Source organism: Talpa europaea (assembly GCF_964194135.1).
Source record: "Talpa europaea genome assembly, chromosome: 12".
NCBI classification, from domain to species: Eukaryota; Metazoa; Chordata; class Mammalia; order Eulipotyphla; family Talpidae; genus Talpa; species Talpa europaea.
Genome location: NC_140079.1, coordinates 49,171,091 through 49,196,529, shown reverse-complemented (window position 1 = coordinate 49,196,529; position 25,439 = coordinate 49,171,091). Strand labels below are relative to the sequence as shown.

Below are 25,439 nucleotides of genomic sequence, written 5' to 3'. Positions count from 1 at the left end.
ATCTACTACTCTGTAAAAGGTTATGTGCTGTCCACCAGGGATTTACCAGTTAATGGAAAAAAAGAAAGCCAATGAAACCCTCCCGGTATCACACACTCTTCACTCAGAAGCTAAGCTCTAGACCTTCCCTGCCCAGTATCGAGCAGTGACTTACACATGATTGGTGCTGAAAAAGTAATTGTTAGGTAAATAAACTATCAATAAATTCATCGCGTCCATAATGAAATCATATGTTTACTAGTTTTTGAGATGAATGTCTGGACCCTGAAGAACAAAATAAGAAACAGTGATACTGTCTAGATCTTCCCAAGATGGAGTTTGCTTTCTAGATCGGGTTGTTGGAATTGGACTGGAGGATGGGAATGTTATGTGGTATAGCTTTCTCACCAGCACTGCTACAGACGGGCAGGCGGAAACAGAAATCAAACAAAACCTTCCTGGAGGCGCTGAAGTCTGCCATGGGTTCTGCAGGACAATTAGGAGGTAGCCAAATAAACAAATTTAAAAAGGAACCAAGAAAAGACGTTAGCACCCAGGCTGTGTGGCATGTTTGCTCAGACTAGAACTAAGATCCAGTCATACAATGAACATAACCAATACTCCTCTGATGTGTACACTATTACTTCCATTAAGCCTAAAAACGATATCTTTTCTTTAGCATATGTACATTCTATTTGCTTAATATGAACTGCTGTCAACCCAGAGTTGCCCTTCTTTAAACTCCAGATTTCATTTTCATTTCTCAATCTAAAAATCAGGATTTATCGCTTCTCGGCCTTTTCTCTAAAATCAAGTGTAAAAATCGGGATTTATTTGACCAGTTCTCATAAGTCTCCTATTCCTTAGTCAAAGAATCTCAAGGTCGCTAGGAATCTGCAGGATCACCAGATAAATGATCTAGGAAGTCATTTATCTTGATCAGTTAGAATCAGATCTCCTTTGTAGTCATGTGGTCTTTTTCTCTTCTCATGGCACTTTATTCTTTGTCCCAGAGTGGATTTGTTGACATAAACATTCTTGGTCTCCCACTAGACTGCATGTTCTTTATGGACATCCCACATTCTTCTTTATCTCAGTAATGAAAGGCTCTTCATAAAATCATCCTTTAGTCCAACCCCACCAATTCTGGTGGTCCCTGTCAAGTCCCACAATTTGCACATTCCAGGGAACCTCACTGTTTCCTTCAGTCAAGAGGAGTTGTTGCACCGTCCATCCTAAGTCACACGGTCATTCCCACAGGTGGTTTCCTTCCTGGTTAAATACCAATGATGATGCCACAATGCTGCTTTTTTTCCCTCCTAACCTCCATTTCTGTCTATTTTATGGGTTAGGACTGAATACTGCAAGTGTCTAAAACAGAAAAGGAACAAGTTCCAAAAAAATCATCCCCTTTGTAAGCTGCAGAATGTCTGTATCTCAGAAACGGTCGCATGTTTCCTTGCAGATGTCTTAAACCTAGAATCATCAATGGCCTTTCCCGTTCCAGCTTTTGTTCTTCTGATAAGGTTACTGTGCTTCCTTGAGACTTCCTGTTTGAATAACCACACACTTGGGTGTTCAAACTCCCATGTGTCCATTATTCACCATAAAAGGGACCTGAGGAAGTAACCAGGCAGTTGAACACAAAATGACATATGAACAAAAACAGCTGTGTGTTAGCAGGAGGGACAAAAAGACAGCAGGGACCTAGGCACTGCTGTGAATTTCAAAAACAAGGTCTATTTAGTCAGGCATGGTTAAAACGCTGCTGATTCAGAACATGAGGGGCCCACTGCATAATTGAAAATCACCAGAGATGTGAATAAGTCTGCTTTTAAGTTACTTCCACATAGTCTCATGCCAACACTGTCCTTCCCAACAGTCTCCCTCTCCTTTCTTGCACAGAACTGCCAATGCAATTCAAAGGGTTTCTCACAAACCTTTAATATCTATTTTATTTCAAAAAGAAGACTCCTCCTTCCTCAAGGGTCTTTGCTATAAAACACAGGGAAGCACAGATAGAAATACATGTATCAGAATACACCAAAAGCAGCACAGAAAAAAGCCTTCATTCCCCAAACATCTGGGAAATATGTTAATCTGCAGAATCAGTGTATCTTTTAACACTGCAGATTCACCATCCAAGTCTCATGCCAGGATACAAGAGCTTTAAAGGGGGCATAAGTTGAAAATCAAATCCTTATCAGAGTGGACCCCAAACGAAATGAGCCCCAATTTTACCCATCAGGAGTCATTGCTAACTTGCTTTCTGGCATGTGGCAAAAATTCTGAGAATAGCAGTAAACAAACTAACTTGAGCCTAACGCAATCCTGATAAAGTAAACAAATTTCATTACAGCTGCATTACAGATGTTCCTACAAACTCTCATAAACTGGAGTAGAGTTCTAAGACTTTTGTCTACAACAGATTTTCTATCCCAGAAAGTTATGTCTAAAATATTCACTAGAAATTCAATGTTCTGCATGGAGTCACTCTAAACGTTAACTCTAGATACTCAACCCCACAGAACATGACCCTTTTCCCGCAAAGGGTCAATCATATGACCAAAACAAAGAAAGTATACAATTGCTCATTTTGTTTCTAACTCCTCCTTCCCCGTAATCTTCATTCTAAGGTAAGGTGCTTCTTCCAAACTCCAAAAAGAATACACAATTTCAATGAAAATTCCTGGATGCTTATTTCTATCAGATAATGATCTGGCATTATAACAGGATAATCTACTAATAATCTACTACTACTAAACTGTTGAGACCAAAACAACAGAAATCATCAGAATAAGGTACACGGCACTGAGGTATAGGTATACAGATAACCTGCTAAACCAGGGTGTACAACTACACCCTCACTTTTCTTGGTAAGAGATTAATTAAACCAACACCCACCCTAAAACACTTTTTACGCCTTTAACTTTTGCTTTCCAACTCCAAAATCTCATGATTGTATTCTCCAGTTGCCACATATTTATAAGCCCATCAGACAACATGCCAGAAAACTAAAAGTTTAAATGTTGTGCAGGCAAGAGTCAAATCTAGATCTAATCATTTTACATGACAACTTATTCTTTAATAGTTTCTGATATAAAGATCATCTTGGGTTTGGAGAGAACATTTAGGCAAATCATTCCTGCTTTTAATCAGGATTTGTGCTGCCAGAGCAGAAAAACATCACTTTCCATTCCCTCTGAGGGGATGGAAAACTCAATACAAGCTGTTCAACTCATTTTCAGCATGCTGTCATGAGCCCCCTTTCAAAAACTTGAATTTCTTCTCTTAGCAATAGGATCTTTTCATTCTCTTTAAACAAAGTTCATTAAAAACAAAAACAAAAACTGAGTAAATTAACCAAATGGAAAACGGCATCTTACCAAATGGAAAAAGTAAAACGGGGGCATTTTAGCCCGACACTCATCAAGCCTCCAATGAAGCAATGGGTGCCACTCCACCCACCATTCTCAAAAGAAAGAAAATTAAGAGTTAGCATATAAAAACCATCCGTCACTAGCATATAATGATGCAGCCACATGGATCACAGAATCTCACACAATATGTATTAAGCTGCTATGTGGAGAAAGTAGGACTATGCTTCAATAATACTTAGAATTTAATCAGTCAATACATACCTGCAAAGGAAAACCAATCCTAGAATCTTGAGCTTTAGGAGTGGAGTTAAGGCCTCCCTAGTGGCCTAGGGGTTAAGTCTCAGTGCTATCACCACTACAGCCTGAGTTCGATCTCCAGCCAGGGAGTGAACCCACATGGCACAGCAAACCTCTCCGGTCTTACCCACTGCTCTCCTTGGCAGTATATTTCAGTAGATCTGCCTGTTCTGCACCCCACTCTATCTCTGGTGAGTCCTCTCGCCACCACCATCCTCCCATCCCACACCTCTGGCCTACACCCCCGTTCTACGCAAAAATAAATATATTTTTTTAAAGAAGTAGAGCTAGTATGTGGTGGGGGAGCAGCACAAAATATAAAATCTAAGTATAGGAACTAAGACTTCTTCAGAGAAAAAACAAAAACTTCAAGGTCTAAAGGTCTCCAGATTTTACCTTAGCTCAGCACACTCTGGAAAATGAAGGAGATAGATTGCTACAGAGAGGCAGACAGTTATAGATTTACAATTCACATATACAGAATTACAGTGAAGAGTATCACTTCTGAGCCAGAAAGATGAAAACAGTAACAAAGAAGTCTCCTGGGACCACAATATTTATCTGCCCATCAATCACTAAAAAGTGTATCTCTTAAGTTAGCAAATTTGAACCAAAATACCTGCCATCTAAGAGTCAGAATTTACTTGGAGCAGGAGGGAAACAAATGGAACGTGGAGTTGTATCACACAGCCTTATCTTTTGGGATGTCAGATAAAATAAGCAACTGAACTAAACTCAGCAATTCTCAACAACCAGAAAAAAGTCACGGATAAGGTAGAAAGGAGATAAGGGAACATTCTCTTGACCACCCCTCAGGAAATGGGGTATGATATACTTTTCCCATCGGCAGACACTGACAAAACCCAGGATCTCATTCTGAAATTCAATAAATTCCTTAGGAATTCCTAGAAGCATTAACAGCTAAATAATATACAAGTACCCAAAACCTAAAATTCCTTCATTGCCAACAATCCTCTGTTCTTCATAAATAAGTGGAAGACCTTTTTTAAAGAAGTAGTCCAAATCCAGATCTCTTCAAGTCAGAGACACCAGGTCTGGTACTCTTTCATTCCACTCCTCATTTAAAGATCTTTCTATAGCTCTCTATTACTTATCAGGTCTGTTCTAACATGGTAGAGTAACAGGAGCACAACAGGTCTGGATTCCAGCCTACACCCAGTCTGCTGGACGTCAGGGAAGTCATTAGTCTTCTAATGTAATTATTAATTCCATAGAGGATATCAGTAGTTGGCAAGATTGCTTAAAAACTCAAAGTACTAACCAGGAGGCATTCAAATGAAAGATGACTTTCTTTTGTCACCTAGTTTTTAAAATCCCCATCTTCCAGCTCATCCTACATATCTCCCCTAATCCATGAAAAGCGAGCAATTCCTTCACCATATCTGGTTACTTTTAGGTCTTTACTCAAAAACACTCACCCTTCTTAGAAAGTCCTCCATCCATGGTCACGAATTTTCTTGAAGATCCAAGTAGCATTCCCTGGCTGACTTCAGTCCACACTCTAGAGTACCTTTCAAGCACTTTTCAAAGTTTCAACTAAATTATTTTCACTGTGTTTATAGTCACCCATTGATTTCCTGTACATGAATGTTTTTGTCTCAGCTCCTCAAACACATTACAAATTACCTGAGGATAAAGAAGTATCTCAACATCTATTGTTTCCCACACAGCCCATGTTAAAATGCCCATAAATGAAGAGTTGCTTATTTGCATAAGGCCTTTGTCCACTAACTAGTTAGAACCACAATCACATAAATTCATCTCCTTTTGGGTGGGTAGGTCTTTTCACTTAGTTGGAAACACTTCACAAAATTTCAAACGTCTCTAAGAAAAGCACACAATTCAAGCTTCAGACTTACCTTTTTCTAAAAAGTTCAGAGACAAAGCCACTACCTTATAATAAGTCAAAGGAAAGACAGGGTTTTCATATTTTATAAGTATTTCATGGGACATTAGGTTCTCACCAGAGATTAAACAACAAATTACACAAAAGCCAGACACTGTAACCAAAACGCATGCCAGGCAGAGACATTCTTAGAGATTTCTCTAAATCTGCAGCAAACCCCACAAACTTACCATTTTACCACTTCAAACCACGAAGCATAACCAAGACCACTATTTGCTTTAAGGTAGGTAAAAAGAGCAGAGAACTGCTCTTCCCCACATTCAACTTCTGAGACTTTCCAGGCAGCTCACCTGAATACCAAAAGCACTCTGCAGGTACTTCAGTTAAAAATCAGTTGGTTAGGACCTCCCCGGTGGTGCAGCGGTTGAGCACCGGGTTGCGAAGCTGCCCGCAGCCTCTGCAGCACTGGTTCGATCCCTGGCTGCTCCCCGGCCACCCGAGGAGGGTCCCACATGGCACGCAGACCTCTCCTGCCGCCCGCTGCTCCCCTCAGCAGTGTACTTCAGTCCTCCTGCTTGTTCCGCTCCCCGCTCTGGCTCTGGTGAATTCTCTTACCCTCCCGCGCTTCTGACTATACCCAGTGCTTGTATAAATAAATCTTTAAAAAAAAAAATTAGCTGGTTTATTTGTACATTCACTCAACAAGTATTTGTCAATGCCTATTAATGCTGGCAACTTCTAATAGAGTTAAGAAGAGGTAAGAGAAACATATCTGAGATGTGTGAGCCTCAAATTCTGTGCTCTCCTCTTTCAAGCCAAAAATTATACAAAAGCAAACAAAATCACATATATTGTGCTGTAATTGGTTGAAAATTACCCTAATTCTTTTTTTAACTTGAGAAATGTTCATGCACTAAAGTACACAAATATTAAATGTAGACCTCTGAATTTGTAGAAACATATACTCTTACCAATTCCACCAAGTCAAGATGCAGAACATAAAGTCAGAACTATAAAGAGGAAAATAATAACTGGTCATCAACTGTCTCTCTAAAAACACAAGTAGGTGCCTCTGTAGTCACTGCCATGGCAATCATTCAAGTGGGCAGGAACCTTCACACACTGTGATCTATCACCATAAAACAAAATTCACTGAGTACCAAATTCTATACAAAACCATTTGGATTTGTTGATTCCAGGAGGCTGATTCTGGATTATTATTTCCAGCAAGTCTCAAAACAAAAAAGAAAATACAATAACAAAAATCCACTGTTGTTTTCAGCACAACAGAAAGCAGCCACACAAATGGAAAGAAAAGAGTAAAAGAAGGGAGTAGAGGGAATATAACTCCTAAAGTTTTAATTGAAATAATATAAGTCCCGTAATTCATCTCCCAGTCTAGCCACAAGGTTCTCCTCCCACAAGAGATCTGAGAGGTCCATTGTCTAAGAAAGAGATAAGTCTGCTTTATTTTATTTCATGAATATGTGGCAGCATGGGCACCAGGCTGACTGGTCCCAGTTATTTTAGGCTGGCCCCTTGGAAGAGCCCATGGAAAGAAAAGCAGATGTACTTAATTAGTGTCACCACTGTCTGGCACAACACTCTAAAACCTCAGGGACATTTCTATAAATGAGCTTTCTGGAATCCCTTTTAGCAAGCTGTCAAATTTAGGTCCAAATGAGCAAACATCTAACTTTATCATTTTACAAGAAAGGAGATGCCTGCAAATTCCAGCAGGGCCCTCTTATAAATCTCATGCAAGCAATGTAGACAAAGTAATAAAGCCAGCACACAGTCATCTTGAAATTGTATCCTTTGAAACAGAGAATTTAAAATAAGGGACAGATTAATTCCTTATTTTTAAAAAATTTTCTCAGGAATTTTAGGTAGTATAAATAAACAAACAGCTCTGCTCTAAACTTTGATACTTTTCCCTAAAACCCAAACAGAGCAATGGTAGAGCTGTCAAAACAAGGATGTAGTAAAGAGGTGTGTATTTAGGTTCTACAGCCTGTTAAATGATGGTGGTTCATCTACTTAACACTTCACCATGAGATACAGTGGGCTACACTGTACATTTATAATTCTTCACTAGCCTGAAGAGAAGACATACCCCAGTCCCTTTAACTGTACTCACAATGAATTACACTAAAAACAATACCATACATCATAAGCAAATAAAGTATTTCACTGCAACCTTTCTCCACAACTGATCTCTTTTAATGGCTTTTTCTCCAATAGACATGTGAATATATACTTTAAATAAAATTTGTCTAAATCCATTTCAAAAGAAAAAATGTAGAATATTAACACTGAAATTTTAGAAATACATTTCACATGCGCAATTCAAATCTCAGCATTTTCTCGTAAAATTTATCTAGCTGACTTCAAATCATGTAAGTCTAATTTTTTACACCAAAGTCATAGGTCTTTCAATTCCTTAGCCAACTAAGTACTTTTTCAAAGCTACAGAAATAAAGCCACTCTGTTATCATCTTTTTATTAGCTACCAAGGCACCTCAGGAAAATGAAGAGATAACATTAATAAAAACAGACATAAACTTAAAAGCAATGCTAAGAAGAATTTAATGTGCAGTGTTCGGGGATTTTTTATAACTCAGACATTCACTTATTCACTCATCAAACATGTTGCTTAGCCCTGGAGATCCAAGGCCTGCAGTCTCTACCCAAATGGTAAGTGAATGCTCTCTGGGCTTGCACCTTTCACTTAGAACTTACTACATGGCACTGGCCATTCAGTCTAGAGCAGTGGTCACCAAATCAAACCTAAGCTGTAGAGGGCCAGATAGTAAATACTTTAGGCTTTGCAGGCTGACACATAAAGTATCATAATTACTCAACCCTGCCTTTGTAGCACAAAAGCAGCCACAGACAATATGTTAATAAATGAACTTGACTGCTTTCAAATAAAATTTTATGGGTACTAAAATTTGAATTTCATATAATTTTCACCTGTCACAAAATAATGTTTTGATTTTTTTAAAGATTTATTTATTTATGCGTACAAAAATTGAGGTGTAAGCCAGAGGTGCAGGGCAGTGAGAGAATTCACCAGAGAGAGTGGGGAACAGAACAGGCAGATCTACTGAAACACACTGCTGAGGGGAGCAGCGGGTGAGACAGGAGAGATCTGCTGTGCCATGTGGGTTTCTCCCTGGCGGGCTTGGGATGGAACTCATGTTGCAGTGGCTGGCGATAGCCTGATGGCGCTGTCTTTAACACCTACACCACCAGGGAGGCCTTCTTTTCATTTTTTAAAGCAATTAAAAATATAAAAACTATTCTTAGCCCTGTGGCCCATACAGAAATAGGTGGCAGCTCTGGACTGGACTGGGCCAGTGGACAATAACTTGCCTTCTCCCTGAGTCCTAGTTTTACACATCCTAGACACAAGCTCCATGAGGTTGGGGCCATAGCCTATGGATTACTATATATCCAGGAATGTGTTTGGTGCTGAGGATACCTTAGCAAGCAATAAACAAACACATATTCTTTATATTGAACTGAGCTAAAAAGGTGACTAAGTCCCTGACCATGCCTGCAAAGAACTCATAGTATAGAAAAGGAGAGAGGAGTAAACAGACTGCCAATACCATGTGAGAGAAAGTACAGTCTGAAATATAAGTACTTTGGTAAATATCTATAGGGTGGAGTGAGTAGGACAGCTAAACCCAGTTAGAAAATAGGGCAGGAAGAGATGGGGGAGTGAAAGGATTCCTGAAGGTAGTTAACAGCTAGGAGAAGTGTTTCAAACCACAGAAGCAGCTTTAGAAGAAGTAAGGCCTAGAGGTTATAAAAAGGTCCAGACCCTCTAGCACCTTGTACACCACACCTAGGAGTCTGGAGATTACCCCAATGTCTAGAGAGACCACTGCAGAATTTTTACAGGAAACATGATCAGTTTTGCACTTTAGAACCATGACTGAGTCTAAAGTGTAGCTGTCCAAATATATGGGGCAAAACTGGAGGCAGAAAGACCAACAGTTAGAAAACTGTTAGTAATCCAGGTGAAATTCATTGGGGAGCTATAGGCAGGGGGAAGCAAAGAAGATGGCATCAGAAATAAGGATTCAAGTGACAATCCTTGCTGGATAGAGGAGGTAAAACTGGACTAGGGCAGATTATAGTTAAGGATGGGTCAGGGAGAAACAAGCGGAATTACAGCTGCCCAGACTGACCCACCTCCCAGTTATGAGTCCTGTCTGCTCAGGGAATAACCTTTAGACAGTATGGTTACCTTTCAAGGGAGACCAGGCAAAAAAGCAGTAAAGAACTATAAGGTTAAACAGGAATGCTGTCTGAGATGTGGCTTTGAGGCCTTGAGTTAGGTGAGAGGATGAATAAATAATGAATTGTTTGGACATGGCCTCCGGATATGCCCAACTGAACACATCCAACAAGCCTTTAGGTTTGGAGAAAGAGCTTGCCTAGCGATACAAGTTTACACATTTACTGATTGGCAAATAGTAGCTGAAGAGGTATTGATTGCTCCTGGGACCGTGAATGGAATCCAGAAACCTAAGTGAAAAGCAGCAAAGGGTAATAGAGGAAAACCAAAAAGCCAAAGGAGTCTGGTATCTTAGAATCAGTGTGGACAAGAAATTGTATTTTAAAGTTGCCCTGGAATGAACTAGTCACTCTTTTGAGAGATTTGTTAGAGATGCCAAGAGCTACTAGGACTAGTTGTAGTAGCCCAAGGAGGCAAAAACCTACTTCTACTGTGAACTTTGAACAAATCACAACCTCAGAATCCTCATCTTTGCCTTCACTGAGTTGAGAAAATACAGTCAGTGATAAAGTAGAGGTTTTATAAAATGTAAAATATAAAATATATAAAGACATTTATTATTTTAATGGCATTTTAAGTGAGTATGAAGATTCCACCTGTAAAAATCTGAAGACAGAAACCTCACTCATCTATACTTTTCTATCAGGTACAGTACTGTGTACTTAATAGGTATTTAAAAAATGTTAGCAGACTATGTGGCAGTAACCTGACTCTGCATGCACAGGAAGCATAGCAAAAGGCATATGCAACTTCCGAAAAGGATTTAGAACTGAAATAGTCAAACTTCATCCCTCCCACAAATGTCATCAATGACAAAATAATGGGGGTGGAGGGTGGAGGCCACTAGTTTCCACTTCCCTCCTTAAGTGTAAATTTCTTTTCTGGATGCTTTGGAAAGAAGGAGAACGCATTTACAGAAAAAGCAGTGAATTGGAGAACAGGAGAAAAGCCAACAGCAACTTTCTAAAACTGTGTCCAACAACTATTGGCCATAAAAGAAAAGCTCCTTAAATTCTCAAGTTGAAACCTGCAAAATGTAAATCAGGCCTTTGTGAGACAAACTAAAATAGTGTCCCCTCAGGGTGCACAAATACCACAGTGAAGTCACCAAAGTGGCTATTCCCTCACATAGAACCTTCATTTCAAAGATTTTCTTGGGAGGGAAATGCTGTTTGTTTCATGTTATACACTCTTAAGATGACCAAACAGAACAAAATGCAATAGTCCTAGATACCAATTATTCTGAGTCACAACAGGATATTTCAATATAGCTTTAAAATCATTGTTTCATCACTGTTTGTTCTTAAAGCTAATGAGAAGCTTGGAAACTAATCTGGTTTTGGTGTAAATTTTAGGAGTTCCATAAACTTCGATTAAGTTGGTTTTATAAGCAATCTCTTCCTTAACTGTTTTTAGAAAGGAAAGCCACCTTCCTCCAACTTCAAGACCAAGTCTGCCAAGTTTCCATCCACAATGATTATCTTGCTAAAGGACTACTTAATAAAAGGCAGATTCTCAGCCACAATCTTATCAACTATCGACTGATAGAGATAAAATTTATGGCTTACTATTATAAAACATAAAAGTCAAACTTTTAAACAGCAATTGAAATGTTAGAAGATCCAAATGTTGAAGGCAACGTAAGAAAGACTTCTTTTGGGAAAAGGATGCTTGGCTGAGCTTTCTCTTCAGTACATGCAGAAAATGCTATTCTGATTCCCACAGCAACTTTAACTCGTTATATCTGAGGACATGCTGCACTCTCAACTACTGATGCTTTCGGAGTAAATGATTTTCCTGGCTTTGTACAAGTGATGACAATGGTACAATGACCTATGTTGTACTTGTCAACTGCTAAAGTATGTCTCACCCACCAAAAAAGCAGTAAAAATTACGTAATTTTATACAAATACACACGAAACCTTGCTGGAAGGTTATATTAGAAATTGTGAAAGGTGGTCTCTAGGGTACCTCAGCAACTGCAGATACTTACTGTTCCAATTCATCATGTCTTGTTTTAGGTGTACAATAAATAAGAATTCTGATCAGTACCAAAACATAGATGTTTCTTATGACTACTGAAGTGTGATCTGACTTACTTATTTTAATGTGTACCGTGTTTAATACTCAACATAAAAAGGAAGGTAAGAAAGTGACGGCTACACATAGTTTTTTCACTCTGCCCACTCCGTGTCTCACATGCTCGGGAAGGGCACAGCACAATATATGCATCACTTGTTTAAGGGTATGTGAAATCTGAACTGGGTGGGAGATTTAATAGATGCACAAACAGTCATGGTCCTTCAGTTCATGGGAAACAACTAGTTAGCCAGAGCCCATGGAGTAACTGGAGTTAGGCAGGGAATACACTGAACATCAAAACACAGAATCATACATAAAGCTCTGTTTGCTACAAATACACCTGTGACATGCATGTAGACATATTCTTGTCACCAGAAAGGTGGTGTAGAGGAGACAAGGGAAAGAAAAAGGGGAGAGGGGGAGATTGAAACATCAACCCAACAACAAACAAATCTCTCCCTTCCCCCACCTTCCCCACCACACACAATTTCCTCCAGAACATCATTTCTTATGCAAGAACAAGTATAATTAGGTTTTTGTCAAGTTTTAGGAAACTGTCTATCTAAAAGTTTAAAATAAAAGCATTTCTGGCTCATCACAGTACTCAGAGGCAAACTATTTTAAATAACGTTTCTAAGTTTTAAATCCACAGCTTTGCAAATTTCATATTACCAAAAGCTGAATTTTCAGCAAAAACAAGTACAAACATGAAATTTTTAAAGTAAACTGTCATGTTCGAGTCCCAATTAAAATCTCTCTTGACATTTTAATCACCACAACCCAAAGTTAATATATCTGTCCCCTAGTAGCAGCAGCCTGACTGATATAGCCCTCACCACAGTAACTTTGTAATGGAGAAGTCATCACTACCATCTCCCTACCTCTGCTATCACGTGAATTAACCTTTTGCTCCATAGTGCCTACAGGAGAAAACTCAGAAGGCTAAAACTGACAGCCCCATCATATCTAAATGAGATTTTTGTTCAGAAAATTTTAATACTTTCAGGCACTTTGAGACAGGGCAAAGCCTTTGCTTTAAAAACTTTACTACCTGAAAACACATAAACACAACTTCATGGGTATTCATAATTCAACACAGAAATTTTAACAAGTCAAAATGTAAACAAAAATAGTTGGGCATAATTCAGAAGTATTTTGGCTAAGTTTAAAAATAGAACATTTAGGAGAAAATAGCTAAACGGCATCCACACCAAGGTCCCAGGAGACCCTATGTCTCTTACAGTGTCTTTGGAAAAGCACCTGTTCCAAGATACCATTAACTCTATACGCTTCCAAAGTCTCTGAAAAACTGCACTTCAGTACAGCTGACCACCTCCATCTCTAAGAAACAGGTGCCTCAGAGTTTCACTTTAGAAATTTATTTTCAAAAAGATTCCTTTTCCTCATGACCTGTCTACAAATATTTACTACAACAGTGCTAAATACTGCTCTTCTAAAACTTATTCCACATATTGCCACTAACTCCATCTTTCAGAGCACTTTTGGTAAGTCATTCTTTGTCTGGAATCTGGACACTATGTGTGAAGTTCAGTGTACCAGACAGCAGTGGAAAGAAATCATAAAACCATGACCAAAAGAACCATCTTACTACAAAATGTACTTTTCAAACATCCCCAAATAATGTTATTAAGCCTTATAAAATTATCCTGCTTTGATAGAATAATGGCTCAAGACAAGCTGTTCTCTCCAGAAGTTCATGACTACCAGGTTATGGATGAATCAAGCCTTTCAATACAGTGGGGACTGAAGAGCTACAAAATCAAATTGTCAGTTTCCATACATGTTACTCTGTTAAACACAATAATGAATCACTCTACTTGTTCATGTACTTCAGTGATGAAGAAAACACTTATCTAGATCAAACACGACTTGAATACTTGAGGATAAACATGTGCATCCTCATCCACCACCCAGCAATGAAATTTTCTATACATCCCTTTCCTGATTTCCAAAAGGTCATCTCTAAACAAGTTTCTACACTTGCCCTAAATCAAAACAAAAGGGAAGACAGTAAGGAGACCTTTTTACCCAGGGACAAAACTGTGCCCAGCAATTAACAGTAAGTGCAGACACTTCCTCTTGTTTTCTCTGTAGTAGGATTAGCAGTGAAATAGCTCTGTGGCCCTTAATTAAGGTTAAACAGCTCTGAAGAACAATCACTTTAAAAGTGGATGTCTCTTTTAATTACACCTAGGCAATACCGGTAGTAAAGGCATTTGCTTCCCGCAAATTTCTTGACTTAGACCCCTTCCCCTCTAGATTGTTCAACAGTGCAAACAGCAAACACCCTCAAGCCTGGAAAGAGGGCTATTTAAACGAGGTAGGAGTGCGCAAGGTGAACCTTCTTGCCTCTGACCAAGAAAGCGTTGTGACCGCCCTGCAAGGAAAGAGAAAACCGAGGGCGGGGGTTTCTGATGAGAACTCCAGAAAGAGGGATACAAACGCCGAAATGGTGAATGATCAAGGCAGAGGGAATCCGGCGAGGTTAGAAAGAAAGGGAAAGCAGAGTGATGCTGGCACCAAGTAACCTGGCCTCCTGGTTCAGAGCGAGATCTAGTCTAGAAACTGGAGAAGGGAATGCCTGTGCGGCCGGTGCTGGGGGCCGGGAGCCAACACGGGCGGTTTGGGCCCCGAAAGCTGGGCCAGGAGGAAGATGGCCCGGGAGCTGGGCTGTTGGCGAGCAGAAGAGGGGGACAGGGCTGTCACCGCTTACCCAGGTGCAGCGTGAGGTTGATGGAGTTGGGGTACTGCACCCCGGCCAGCATGGTCTGGCTTTGCCACCAGGTGGTGTCGGCCTGGTTGTTGTAGTCGGTCAAGAAGGCTGCCCCGTGCTGCAGGTGGGGCTGCCCGGCGTCGCACAGGTGACAGGACTTGGTGACCCCGGTCACCCCGGTCTGCACGCAGTACTCCTCGGGCGGAGTCCCGCACGTGTTGGTGGCCACCACGGTCACGTTGAAGGCGGCGTTGACGAACTCGGGCATGCAGCGCTGCGGCCGCCCGCCCTCGTCCGTGCACTCGTCCATGGCTGCCCGGGCGCAGCCCGCCGCGGCGGCCGCCAGCACGGCCAGCACCGGCCAGAGCCGCCCGCGGGGCCGCAGCGCGCCCGCCGCCCGCTCGCCGCCCCTCATCGCTCCGCCCGTGCGCTGGGCCACGACGAAGGCAAAGGCGCGGGCACCTTCCTCTCGCCCCGCGGCGTCCCCGGGAGGCCGCTCCGCCCGCCGCGCCTCGGGGCCACGGCCCGGACTCTCGGGGAGGGCGGCGGCGGCTCGCGCGGGAGAGACTGGCCGCCGGGCGGGCGGCGGACACGGCGGGCTCTCGGGGCACTGGCCGCTGCGCCGCCTCCGCGCCTCCCTCCACCCGCCGGGACTGCAGCGGCGCTCGGCGTCGACCCCCGACTTCCGAGCGCGTACCCGAGCGCGCGCCCCCGGGAGGAAGGCGCAGGGGGTGGGGTCGGCGGGGTGGGGTGGGGTCTGGCCGTGGAGAAAGCCCAGCCCCGGCCTCCTCGCCGCCGCGCCCGCGGCCCCCGGCGCTGCTCCCCCGCCCTCCGCGCGCCGCGGATGCGCCTGAGAACGGGCGGCGGCGGGGCGGCTCGCGCTTGGGCCCGCGGCGCGCGGTCGGCGAGGGAGGGGCCTTGAGGGGCGCCAGGGGTGGGCGGGGAGCGGGAGGGGGGGAGGCAGGCGAGCCGGGGAGGGGGGAGGGGGGAGGGGGCAGGGGGAGGCGCGGCGGGGCGGTGCATGCCGGGAGGGGAAGGGAAGCTGCGGGAGCCGGCGCCCTGGGAGGGGTGGGCCCAGGGGTGCCTCAGCTCCGCGTCCTCGGGGACGCCGGATTGCAGGGCGGGGTGGCGGAGGGGACTCGAGGGGCGGCGCGGGGCCGGCGAGGTGGCTCCCAGGTGGGCTTTAGGCCCCGCGCCGACCTGGGCCGCGGCAGCGCGGGGTCCGCCCCGCCAGGTGTCAGACCGCGCGTCCGGCCGGGCGGCGCCGGGGGCTGGAACCCCAGGGACCCGCCGGCGGGGTTCCTGCCGGCCCCGGGCCCCAGCGGGTCGCCCCGGGAATGTCCCCCACCGCGAGGGCCGCGCGCCAGTCCCTTCCCGGGAGAGGTCCCTGGGTGTCGGGGACGGGGAAGGTTGCTGACACCGGCCCTTGGGAATACTAGGCCTGCTCACCCTGCATAATGACTTTTCTGAAGTGATTTCCTGACTCTAAATTAAAGTGTAACCAGTGGTTTAACGGGCAAGGAAGGAAGTGAAAAGGCTGGGAATGGAATGGCATTTTTCCCCTGGGTATGGAGACCCACTGCGAAATTCTTCCATTGTGTTGTTTATGTTCCCCGGCTTGCCTTTAAAAGACTCGAAATTATCTGGATCTGACATCCTCCTTTTCGGGCCTGCTGAGTCACGGAATATTCTCAGTGCCAGAATGACTCAGTTCACAGAACCTGAGCCAGAAGAGCGTAGAGGTTTAGTCCCAAATCAGAACCTGAGCACTTACCCAGTGCTGCTATGACAAGCCAGGGCCATGTCAGAGTGGACCGCCCCACGGTGGTGGCTTTGAAATTTTTGGAATCCACAATGGAAAGTGGATGCTCATGAGACCAAAAAAAAAAAATTATTTTAACTCTCCAAGGTCTTAGTGAAGGAGAACCATAAATATGCGACCATACCTGGCTTGGGGAGTCCCGTTATGAGAGCGGTGGCGAGGAGCTGAAGTAATGAATTAAGTACGTGTTAGCTCTAGGATGACCTAAGGGTAATGTTCCGCTGGGGACAGGGTGGGAGGGCCCCAGGAGACTGGTGAAAATGCTGGGCTTGCTTAACAAGGATTTGGATTACCTGTATCATTGGTTTGTTTAACGAGATGGGTGGGGATTATGCAGGTCTCTAGTTCTTCATCCCTTGGCACCTCCTTTTTGGAAGATGTTGAAGACTGTCTGTAATCTTGTTTTAACCATTTCATATCTGGCGAAGTAAAATAAACATATTCGTTTATACCTAGAGGGGGTGATATTCTCTCTCAGTCTTTGATTATACTTGAGGACACATCTGACAAAGATAAAAGATGTTCAGGTATTTTCAATAAACATTTAAATAAGTGTACTAAGGACTTCTGCCTCACAACCTTTTGTTAGCAAACCAGATGCTGGATCTTACTTTGTTTTTCACCATGGAAAAACAATGAAAGGTAAGGAGATGGCAGAGGATGCCTTATCACTACTGGGTTTTGGTGTCTAATGTCCATAGTCAATTTCAAGCTATTACTTATGCAAATCTACCCCATAATTTCATTACCAAAACACCATCTGTAGAGCACATTGTGACTTTGAATTAATTTCTAAATTCTATTGCTCATGGAAATGTGTTAAGTGACATGGAAGTGTCTATTTTGAAGAAATACAGAATAATATGAAACCAGCTAGCAGCTTGATCATTAAAAACAAAACAAAACAAAAAAGAGTTGCTCTATTGTTTGAATCCTGATTCAAACCAAGATTAAAGCAAATTTTTAACAGTTTGAATACTAAATAGATAATTGCTAATAAATTATGTGCTTTAGGTACCTGGAGATACCACAGTTGACTCGATCAAGTTGGCATTTTTTTTTATGATTTATTTATTTATGTGTACAAGAACTGGGGTACAGGCCAGAGGTGTGGGGGTGAGAGGATTCACCAGAGGCAGAGCAGGGAGCAGAACAGGTAGGCTGACTGAAATACACTGCTTAGGGGAGAAGTGGGTGAGTCAGAAGAGGTTTGCTGCACCATGTGGGTAGCTCCCTGGTGGGCCAGGATTGAACTGGTACTGCAGAGGCTGCGGATAGCTTCGTAGTGCTGTGCTTAAACCTTTGTGCTACCAAGCAGGCCCAAGTTGGCTTTTTTTTTTTAATACAGATAAAAGTGTATGAGATTTTTCTTTTACTTCAATTTATCCTTTTTTTTTTTTTTTCAAAAATTATGGAGCCTCTTAATACACATTCTCAGTCCATGACAACTCCATTATCTAATAAACAGATACGGTGCTTAGAAACAAAATGTGACAAGTGTGGGGAAAAATGGATCCAGATCCCTCAAAAAATGATCTTTGTGCTCAAACACCAACAGGATGAGAGTATATAGCTGTTTATTGACAAAATAGTCCCCAGTTTTTAAAAATCCCACTGACAACTAGAAAGGAGGGCTTTCCTCTTTTCAGGAACTATATAAGCAATTATAAAAGAGGATACTGATTCCCCTGGCTTGGGTCACCTACAAATCCCTGGGCATAGCCAGCTCAGGCCAAGTGAAGAGAGTAACTGAGTTAAGTAGACCACAGATAACCAGGGAGTCCGGGGAAAGCTGCTCACCAAGGAAAGTTTACTAATGCTAGAAGGGAGCAGGTTGCAAGACAAAACACAAACACACATACACACAAAACCTGTAACACACATCTACTACATCAAGATTGAGACTGTGGTATAATTAAAATAATTTAAAAATTGTGTTGACATTTTAAGATTGCAACATTGCGCTTTTTATTCTTTTATAATTACCAATGTTTTTCTATTCCTTAGTTTTTCTGACCTCATTTCCCTGTATTCCTCCCAAGCCTGAGCATGAGGGATTTACCTACTTTGTCCTTTATATTTAGATATGTAGCCTAAAAATAAAAATTACTACTACTGATAAGATGCTGTTAGTCTATATTTACATTCTGTTTTACAATTTTAAAAAATGTAATAACTCTGAGGATAGGCACAGACAACAATGGATGAAGGGGAGTCAAAAGGTATCTATTTACAGATAGAAAATAACTAACTCCTGGGAATGTAATGTACAACATGGTAACTATAGTTAATAATATTAATTGCATATTTGAAAGTTGCTAAGAGGGTATATCCTAAAAGTTTTCATCACAAGAAAGTTGTAATTATGTGTGGTGACAGATGTTAACTAGACTAATTATGGGATTACTTTGCAATATATACATATATTGAATTAGTATGTTGGAAAACTGAAATAAATATGATGTTATATGTCAATTTTATCTCCCCCCCTCAAAAAAATGTGAGCTTAAATCTCACTTAATAGACAGATACAAATATATATAATAACTGAAGCTGGGTGGGCCCTTCCAGGGGCACATCGGGTTGAGCGCCACACTGTGAAACAGTCCACAGCCTCTGAAGCGCGGGTTTGATTCCCAGCCGGCCAGGGAGAAACCCACATGGTATGGCAGACCTCTCCTGCCTTGCCTGCTGCTCCCCTCAGCAGTGTCTTCCATACGTCTGCCTGTTCTGCTCTCTGCTCTGTCTGGTGAAGTCACTCACCCTCCCGCACCTCTGACCTGTACCCCAGTTCTTGTATAAATAAATAAATCTTTTAAAAATAAATAAATAAACAAATAAACAAACAAACAAATAAATAAATAAACAAATAAACAAATAACTGAAGCTGGGGATATTAACTATGTGGAGTCAAGGAAACTAAAACTCATAGAGATTAGGTGACCTCTGTAGATTAGTAGACAGCAAAATTAAGACAAGAACCTGCACTTTCTGGCTGTTTGTCAAGTGCTGTTCCTTTTCTGTTGTCTGAAGGTCACTGTGGAGAATAAGGTAAAGGAAGAGCTATCTCATACTTCCAAGGTTTCAAGGTTATCAAATGGGAATTTTAAATTAGGTGAAAATTAATGTGATACTAGAAGAGAATTACAATATCCCTCTTCAAAGTTACACTAACCACACATGATTCTTTGTGTTGGGTTTATAGATCTTTCCTGGGTCTTGGTACAAATCCAGGCATAACAAGATAAGGTATCTTTTGTGGTCATGCTCAGGTAAAGACAGGATTCCTCTTGTATGAGGTAAAGCTCTTGCTTCCTACCCAGCCCCATGCACCCTATCTATGTAAGTCATCTTCATATCATGATCCTAGTTTAAAAAAGAAGAAAAAATAAGGCCACATCATAATAGATAAAACTTAGACTAGAACTTTATGTATTACAAAGATAATAAAAAGGAAACATCTCCAAAATGTGGAACAAGGAAAGCCAGCCCCTGACCCACCCAAAATTTCCCATCAAAGAAACAGAGGACTTAACATCTCAAAATTTTATTATTCTACTAACCAAATATGGACAGCATCCCACTGTGGGGAATAGAGAGATAAATAATTTTTATATGCAGATGACATGATTTTATTATGGGAATTCAGAATATCCTTCATAAATTGTTGATGCTGAGCAGTTTAATACTCTTAGGAAGAAAGGGTAATTCTTTCAGAAGCAAAGTTGTTATTATTGGCAGTTTTGTCCCAACATTTAATTGCCTTATAGCTCATTACCTCATTCAATTATTGGATATTTAGAACAACAGGTTTTTATGGAGGGTGTGCCTGGAAAATGATGTTGTTCAAATTTAGAGATTTACAGCTCTTTGAGTGAGACTATAGCTCATACTACCAGTTTTAAAAATTTTCCTGACTGAATATGTTATTGTCCTGTTAAGAACTCAATGGCTTCTACTTTATATTGTATTTGAACAAATGTTACTTTTCCCTGTCACCCAAATTTTATTTGCTATAACAACTAAATTAAAGCAAGATTTTAAAAATTTCACCCACAATACTATTACAAAACATTGTAATGACCTTTTTTTTAATCATCAGAACTCCCTCTCCTAACCTCTATCTTCGTTTTGTTTTCATAAGCATCTTTTACTAAAGTTCAGTTTACCTACAAAAAATTCACATTCCAAATGAGCAGTTAGTTCATACCACAAAGTGTACACACTTATATAATCACTACCCAGGTTCAGAAATAGATTATCCCAACCTGAAAAACCTCATCCTGTTCCCTGAGAATCAATACACCCCACCTCCCCAAATGTAACTTCTGTCCTTAGTTCTGTCACCCTTAGTTAAGCTTCTTTAGGAATGCTATTTCAATTAAATCACACAACATATTTTGGGACCCAGCTTCTTTTGATCACATTATCTCTGCAGTATGCATCCATAATGATGTGCGTAGCCAGAGCTCATCATTTTTCTTCATTGCATGATATTGTATTATATACATAAACACTTCATTTACGCTACTGTTGATGGACATTTCAGTTATTTATAGTATGGGTCTATCATGAATAGTGTTATTATGTTACATCAAAATTTGTAACTTGTGTGAATATAGATACACACACATATGTATATGCACATTTTTGTTGGCATATATTCAGGAATGGCATTGCTGTGTCAAAGAGATAGGCATATTTTCAAATTCGGTAGATATTGCCAAACTATTACAATAGTTGCACCAGTGTTCCATTGCTAACTGTGTGTGAGTTGCAGTTGCACCGCAGCCTCATGAATACTTAGTATTGTCAGCCCTTTTGACCTTAACCATTCTAGGCTAACATTATTATGGTATTGGTGCAAAACTCAAAGTTCTCTCATGCCAGTTGACGTGTTATTTAAGCAAGCGATGACTTACTTGTGTTGTTGGGTGTGTGATATTTTGGCTTAAATTTCTAAATCCTTGTTTGCTAAGTAAACTGATATCCTTTTCACATATTCATTAGTCATTTAAATTAGCTTTTTAAGCCCTTGACATTCTTGGGATATAAGGAACATACCTCAACATCATAAAGGCCATATATGACAAGACAACAGCCAGTATCATTCTCAATGGTAAAAAGCTGAAAGCATTTCCATTAAGATCTGGAACAAGACAAGGATGTCCACTCTCACCACTGCTTTTCAATATAATACTGGGAGTCCTAGCCAGAGCAATAAGACAAGAGATAGACATACAAGGAATCCAATAGGAAAAGAAGAAGTCAAACTATCACTATTTGCAGATGATATGATAATATACATAGAGAACCCCAAAAACTCCACAGAAAAACTAATTCAACCAATCAATCAGTTCAGTAAAGTGGCAGGATACAAAATCAACACGCAAAAGTCAGTACCCTTCCTATAATAAATCTGAAGAAGAAGAAATCAAAAAACTGTCCCTTTTATTATCGAAACAAAAAAATCAAATATTTGGGAATAAATCTAACAAAAGAGGTAAAGGACCTATACAAAGAAAACTATAAAACACTGTTAAAAGAAATAGAAGAAGACACAAAGAAATGGAAAGACATCCCCTGATCATGGAATGGAAGAATAAACATTATTAAAATAGCCATCCTACCAAAAGCAATATACAGATTCAATGCTATTCCAGTAAAAATTTCAATGTCATTCTTCAAAGAAATAGAACAATTATTGATGAAATTCATATGGAATCACCAAAAACCAAATAGCCAAAGCTCTCCTGAAAAAAAAAAAAAGAAGGGAATGGAGGCATCACACTCCCAGACTTCAAACTATACTACAAAGCCATAATCATCAAAACTGCATGGTATTGGAACAAGAACAGACACACAGACCAATGGAATCAAATAGAAAATCCAGAAATAAACCCACAGATTTATGGTCAACTAATCTTTGACAAAGGAGCAAAGAATATGCATTGGAGCAAAGAAAGTTTGTTCAATAAATGGTGCTGGGAAAACTGGGTTGCTACATGCAAAAGAATGAAGCTTGACTGCTACCTCACACCATGCACAAAAACCAACTCAAAATGGATTAAAGAACTAGACACAAGACCTGAAACCATAAAATACATAGAAGGAAATATAAGCGAAACACTACATTATATGCACATCAAAGACATCTTTACAGACATATCACCCAAAGCAGTGATAGTGAAGGCAAAGATAAACAGCTGGGAATACATCAAATTAAAGAGCTTCTGCACAGCAAAAGAGACAATAACAAAAACAAAGAGAAACCCCACCGACTGGGAGAACATTTTTGCACCCAACACTAATGATAAAGGACTGATCACAAAAATCTACAAAGAGCTGATGAGACTCAACAACAACAAAGAAAATAATCCAGTCAAAAAATGGGCAGAAGAGCTAAAAAGAAACTTCTCTGAAGAGGAAATACAAATGGCCAACAGGCATATGAAAAAATGTTCAACATCACTTGTAATCAGGGAAATGCAAATCAAAACTACAATGATATACCATCTGACACCAGTGAGAATGGCAAATATTAAAAAAACTAGCAACAACAAATGTTGGCGAGGGTGTGGAGAAAAAGGAACTCTCCTGCACTGTTGGTGGGAGTGCAAACTGGTCCAACCACTATGGAGAGCTGTGTGGAGATTTCTTGACCTACTAAACATAGAGCTTCCATATGATCCAGCAATTCCACTCCTAGGTATTTACCCAAAGGACACAGAAACATCAATTCCAAAGAGCACCCGCACCCCTATGTTTATAGCAGCACTATTTACAATAGCTAAGCTTTGGAAACAACCCAAATGCCCAAAAAGAGATGACTGGATTAAGAAGATGTAGTACATATACACAATGGAATATTACTCAGCATTCAAAAAAGATAAACACATGCAATTTGCAGCAACATGGATGGCGCTGGAAGGGATCATGCTCAGTGAAATAAGCCAGAAAGAAAAAGGAAAATACCGGATGGTCTCACTCATAGCAGGAATCTAGAAAAGTTAAATAAAGGACCAGGAAAAAGAATAACTATAAGAAAGAAAATATAAAATCAACAAACAACTATGAATCAGAGACACTCTATAGGGTGTGGGGGGCGGGGAAAGGAGGGCTTGGGGTCAAAATAAGAGAGTTGTAATTGTATGGGGAATATAAAAATAAAATTTAAATAAAAATAAATAAATAAATTAGCTTTTTATGACTTTTCAATTTTTTGCTCATTTTTCTATCTTGTTGACATGGATATATAGGTATTCTTTATACATCTGGATATCAGTCCCACTTCTGACACTTATGTGGCAAATATTTTCTCTCACTCTGATTTGTTTTTCTCTCTTGAATAGTGTCTCTTCTTTTTAAACTTTTATTATAAACAAATTCAAACATAAATAAAAGAGAATTATGAAATGAAACCCCAGCTTCAAAAAAGATCCATGACCAATCTGTTTTATCTATACTCCCTCACTTCCCCTATTTCACTATCATTACCCTAATTACTTTGAAACAAATTTTTATGAAATTATTGAAATTATTATCACTTTATTATTTTGAAACAAAATCACAGATATCTTACTATTTTATTTAATGATGCCCTTCGATGACAGAAATTCCTCATTTTAATATAATCTAATTTTGAACTTTAAGATTAATACATTTTATACTCTCATTTTGAAAAATCGTCATGGTTATTAGCATATTCTCCTATGCTATGGTCAGTAAATTTTGTTTTATCTGTCACATTTAAATCTTTTATCCATCTAGAATTGATTTTTGTGTGAGGCAGAGACCAAGATATATTTTTCCACATAGGTACCCTATTTTTTTTTAAGATTTATTTTATTTGTATACAAGAACCGCGGTACAGGCCAGATGTGCGGGAGGGTGAGAGGATTCACCAGAGACAGAGCAGGGAACAGAACATGCAGACTGATGAAATACACTGCTGAGGGGAGCAGTGGTCGTGACAGGAGAGGTCCGCCACAGCCATGTGGGTCCCTCGCAGGCCAGCCGGGATCCAACCCGCGCTGCAGAGGCTGCGGACAGTTTCACAGTGCAGCGCTCAACCGCCTGCGCCACCAGGGAGGCCTAGGCACCCTATTATTAAGTAACCATTATTGAAAAGACAATTCTTACCTGCAGTATGACCTTTGTCACTAAATCCCAAATAGTCTGTTTCAGGTATCTGGATTGTTTTATTATAGTTTCATAATAAGTCTTGTCATCCAGTAGCGTAGGTTTTCCAACAACTTTACTTTCAAGACCATGGCGATTATTTTTGGCCTTTCGCGTTTTCATATAATTTTGTAAGTGGCTTGTCAATTTCTACCCAAAAAAATCTACCCAAAATTTTGCTTGTGGTTCCGTTCAATATATGTTATAATTTGGGAAGAAGATATTTTCGAAGACACCAATGAATGTTCTGTCCCTTAATAAGACATATCTCCCCATTTATTTGGGTCTTCTTTATAGATTTTTGTGTAGACTCATGCTCACTTTTAATTGACGTTTTGCTAAGAATTTGCTTGTTTTCATCATATTGTTTGTTACTAAATATAAAATATTATATAATATTTTATATGAAAGTAGAGTTATTTTATAGTGGCCTTATATCCAGCAGTCCCAAAAAAGTGGATTGTTAAATTCATTTATTATTTCCCATAGTAAACTCTTTCAGATCTCCCATCAATGCAATCAGTCATTCGTGTATAGTGACAGTTTTCTTTCTTATTTTCCTTTTCAATACATTTCCAATCTTCTTTATTTTTTTCCTCAGCTTGCATTGGTTAGGGTGTGTTGTATAATACTGAATAGAAATGGTGATAGTAGACATCTTTATCTTGTTCTTGATTTCAGACAAAAAGTAATAAATGTTTCACTATTAACTATAATATTTGTTGTACACAGTCTATATTTGCCTTTTTTAGATTAAGGAATTCTGTTATACTCATTATTTGATA

At 40.5% G+C, this 25,439-nt stretch overlaps 1 protein-coding gene across 1 annotated transcript in view; it reads right to left on the bottom strand.

The window, feature by feature from the left end:
- Positions 1-15,066, bottom strand: part of LAMC1 (laminin subunit gamma 1) — a gene marked incomplete at both ends in the record, with an annotated part of 121,446 nt that extends 106,380 nt beyond the window's left edge. The window contains one exon of the mRNA XM_084250999.1: positions 14,652-15,066. Within this exon, the coding sequence (XP_084107125.1) occupies positions 14,652-15,066 (415 nt within the window). The remainder of the gene's footprint in view (positions 1-14,651) is intronic.
- Between the last annotated feature and the right edge of the window lie 10,373 nt (positions 15,067-25,439).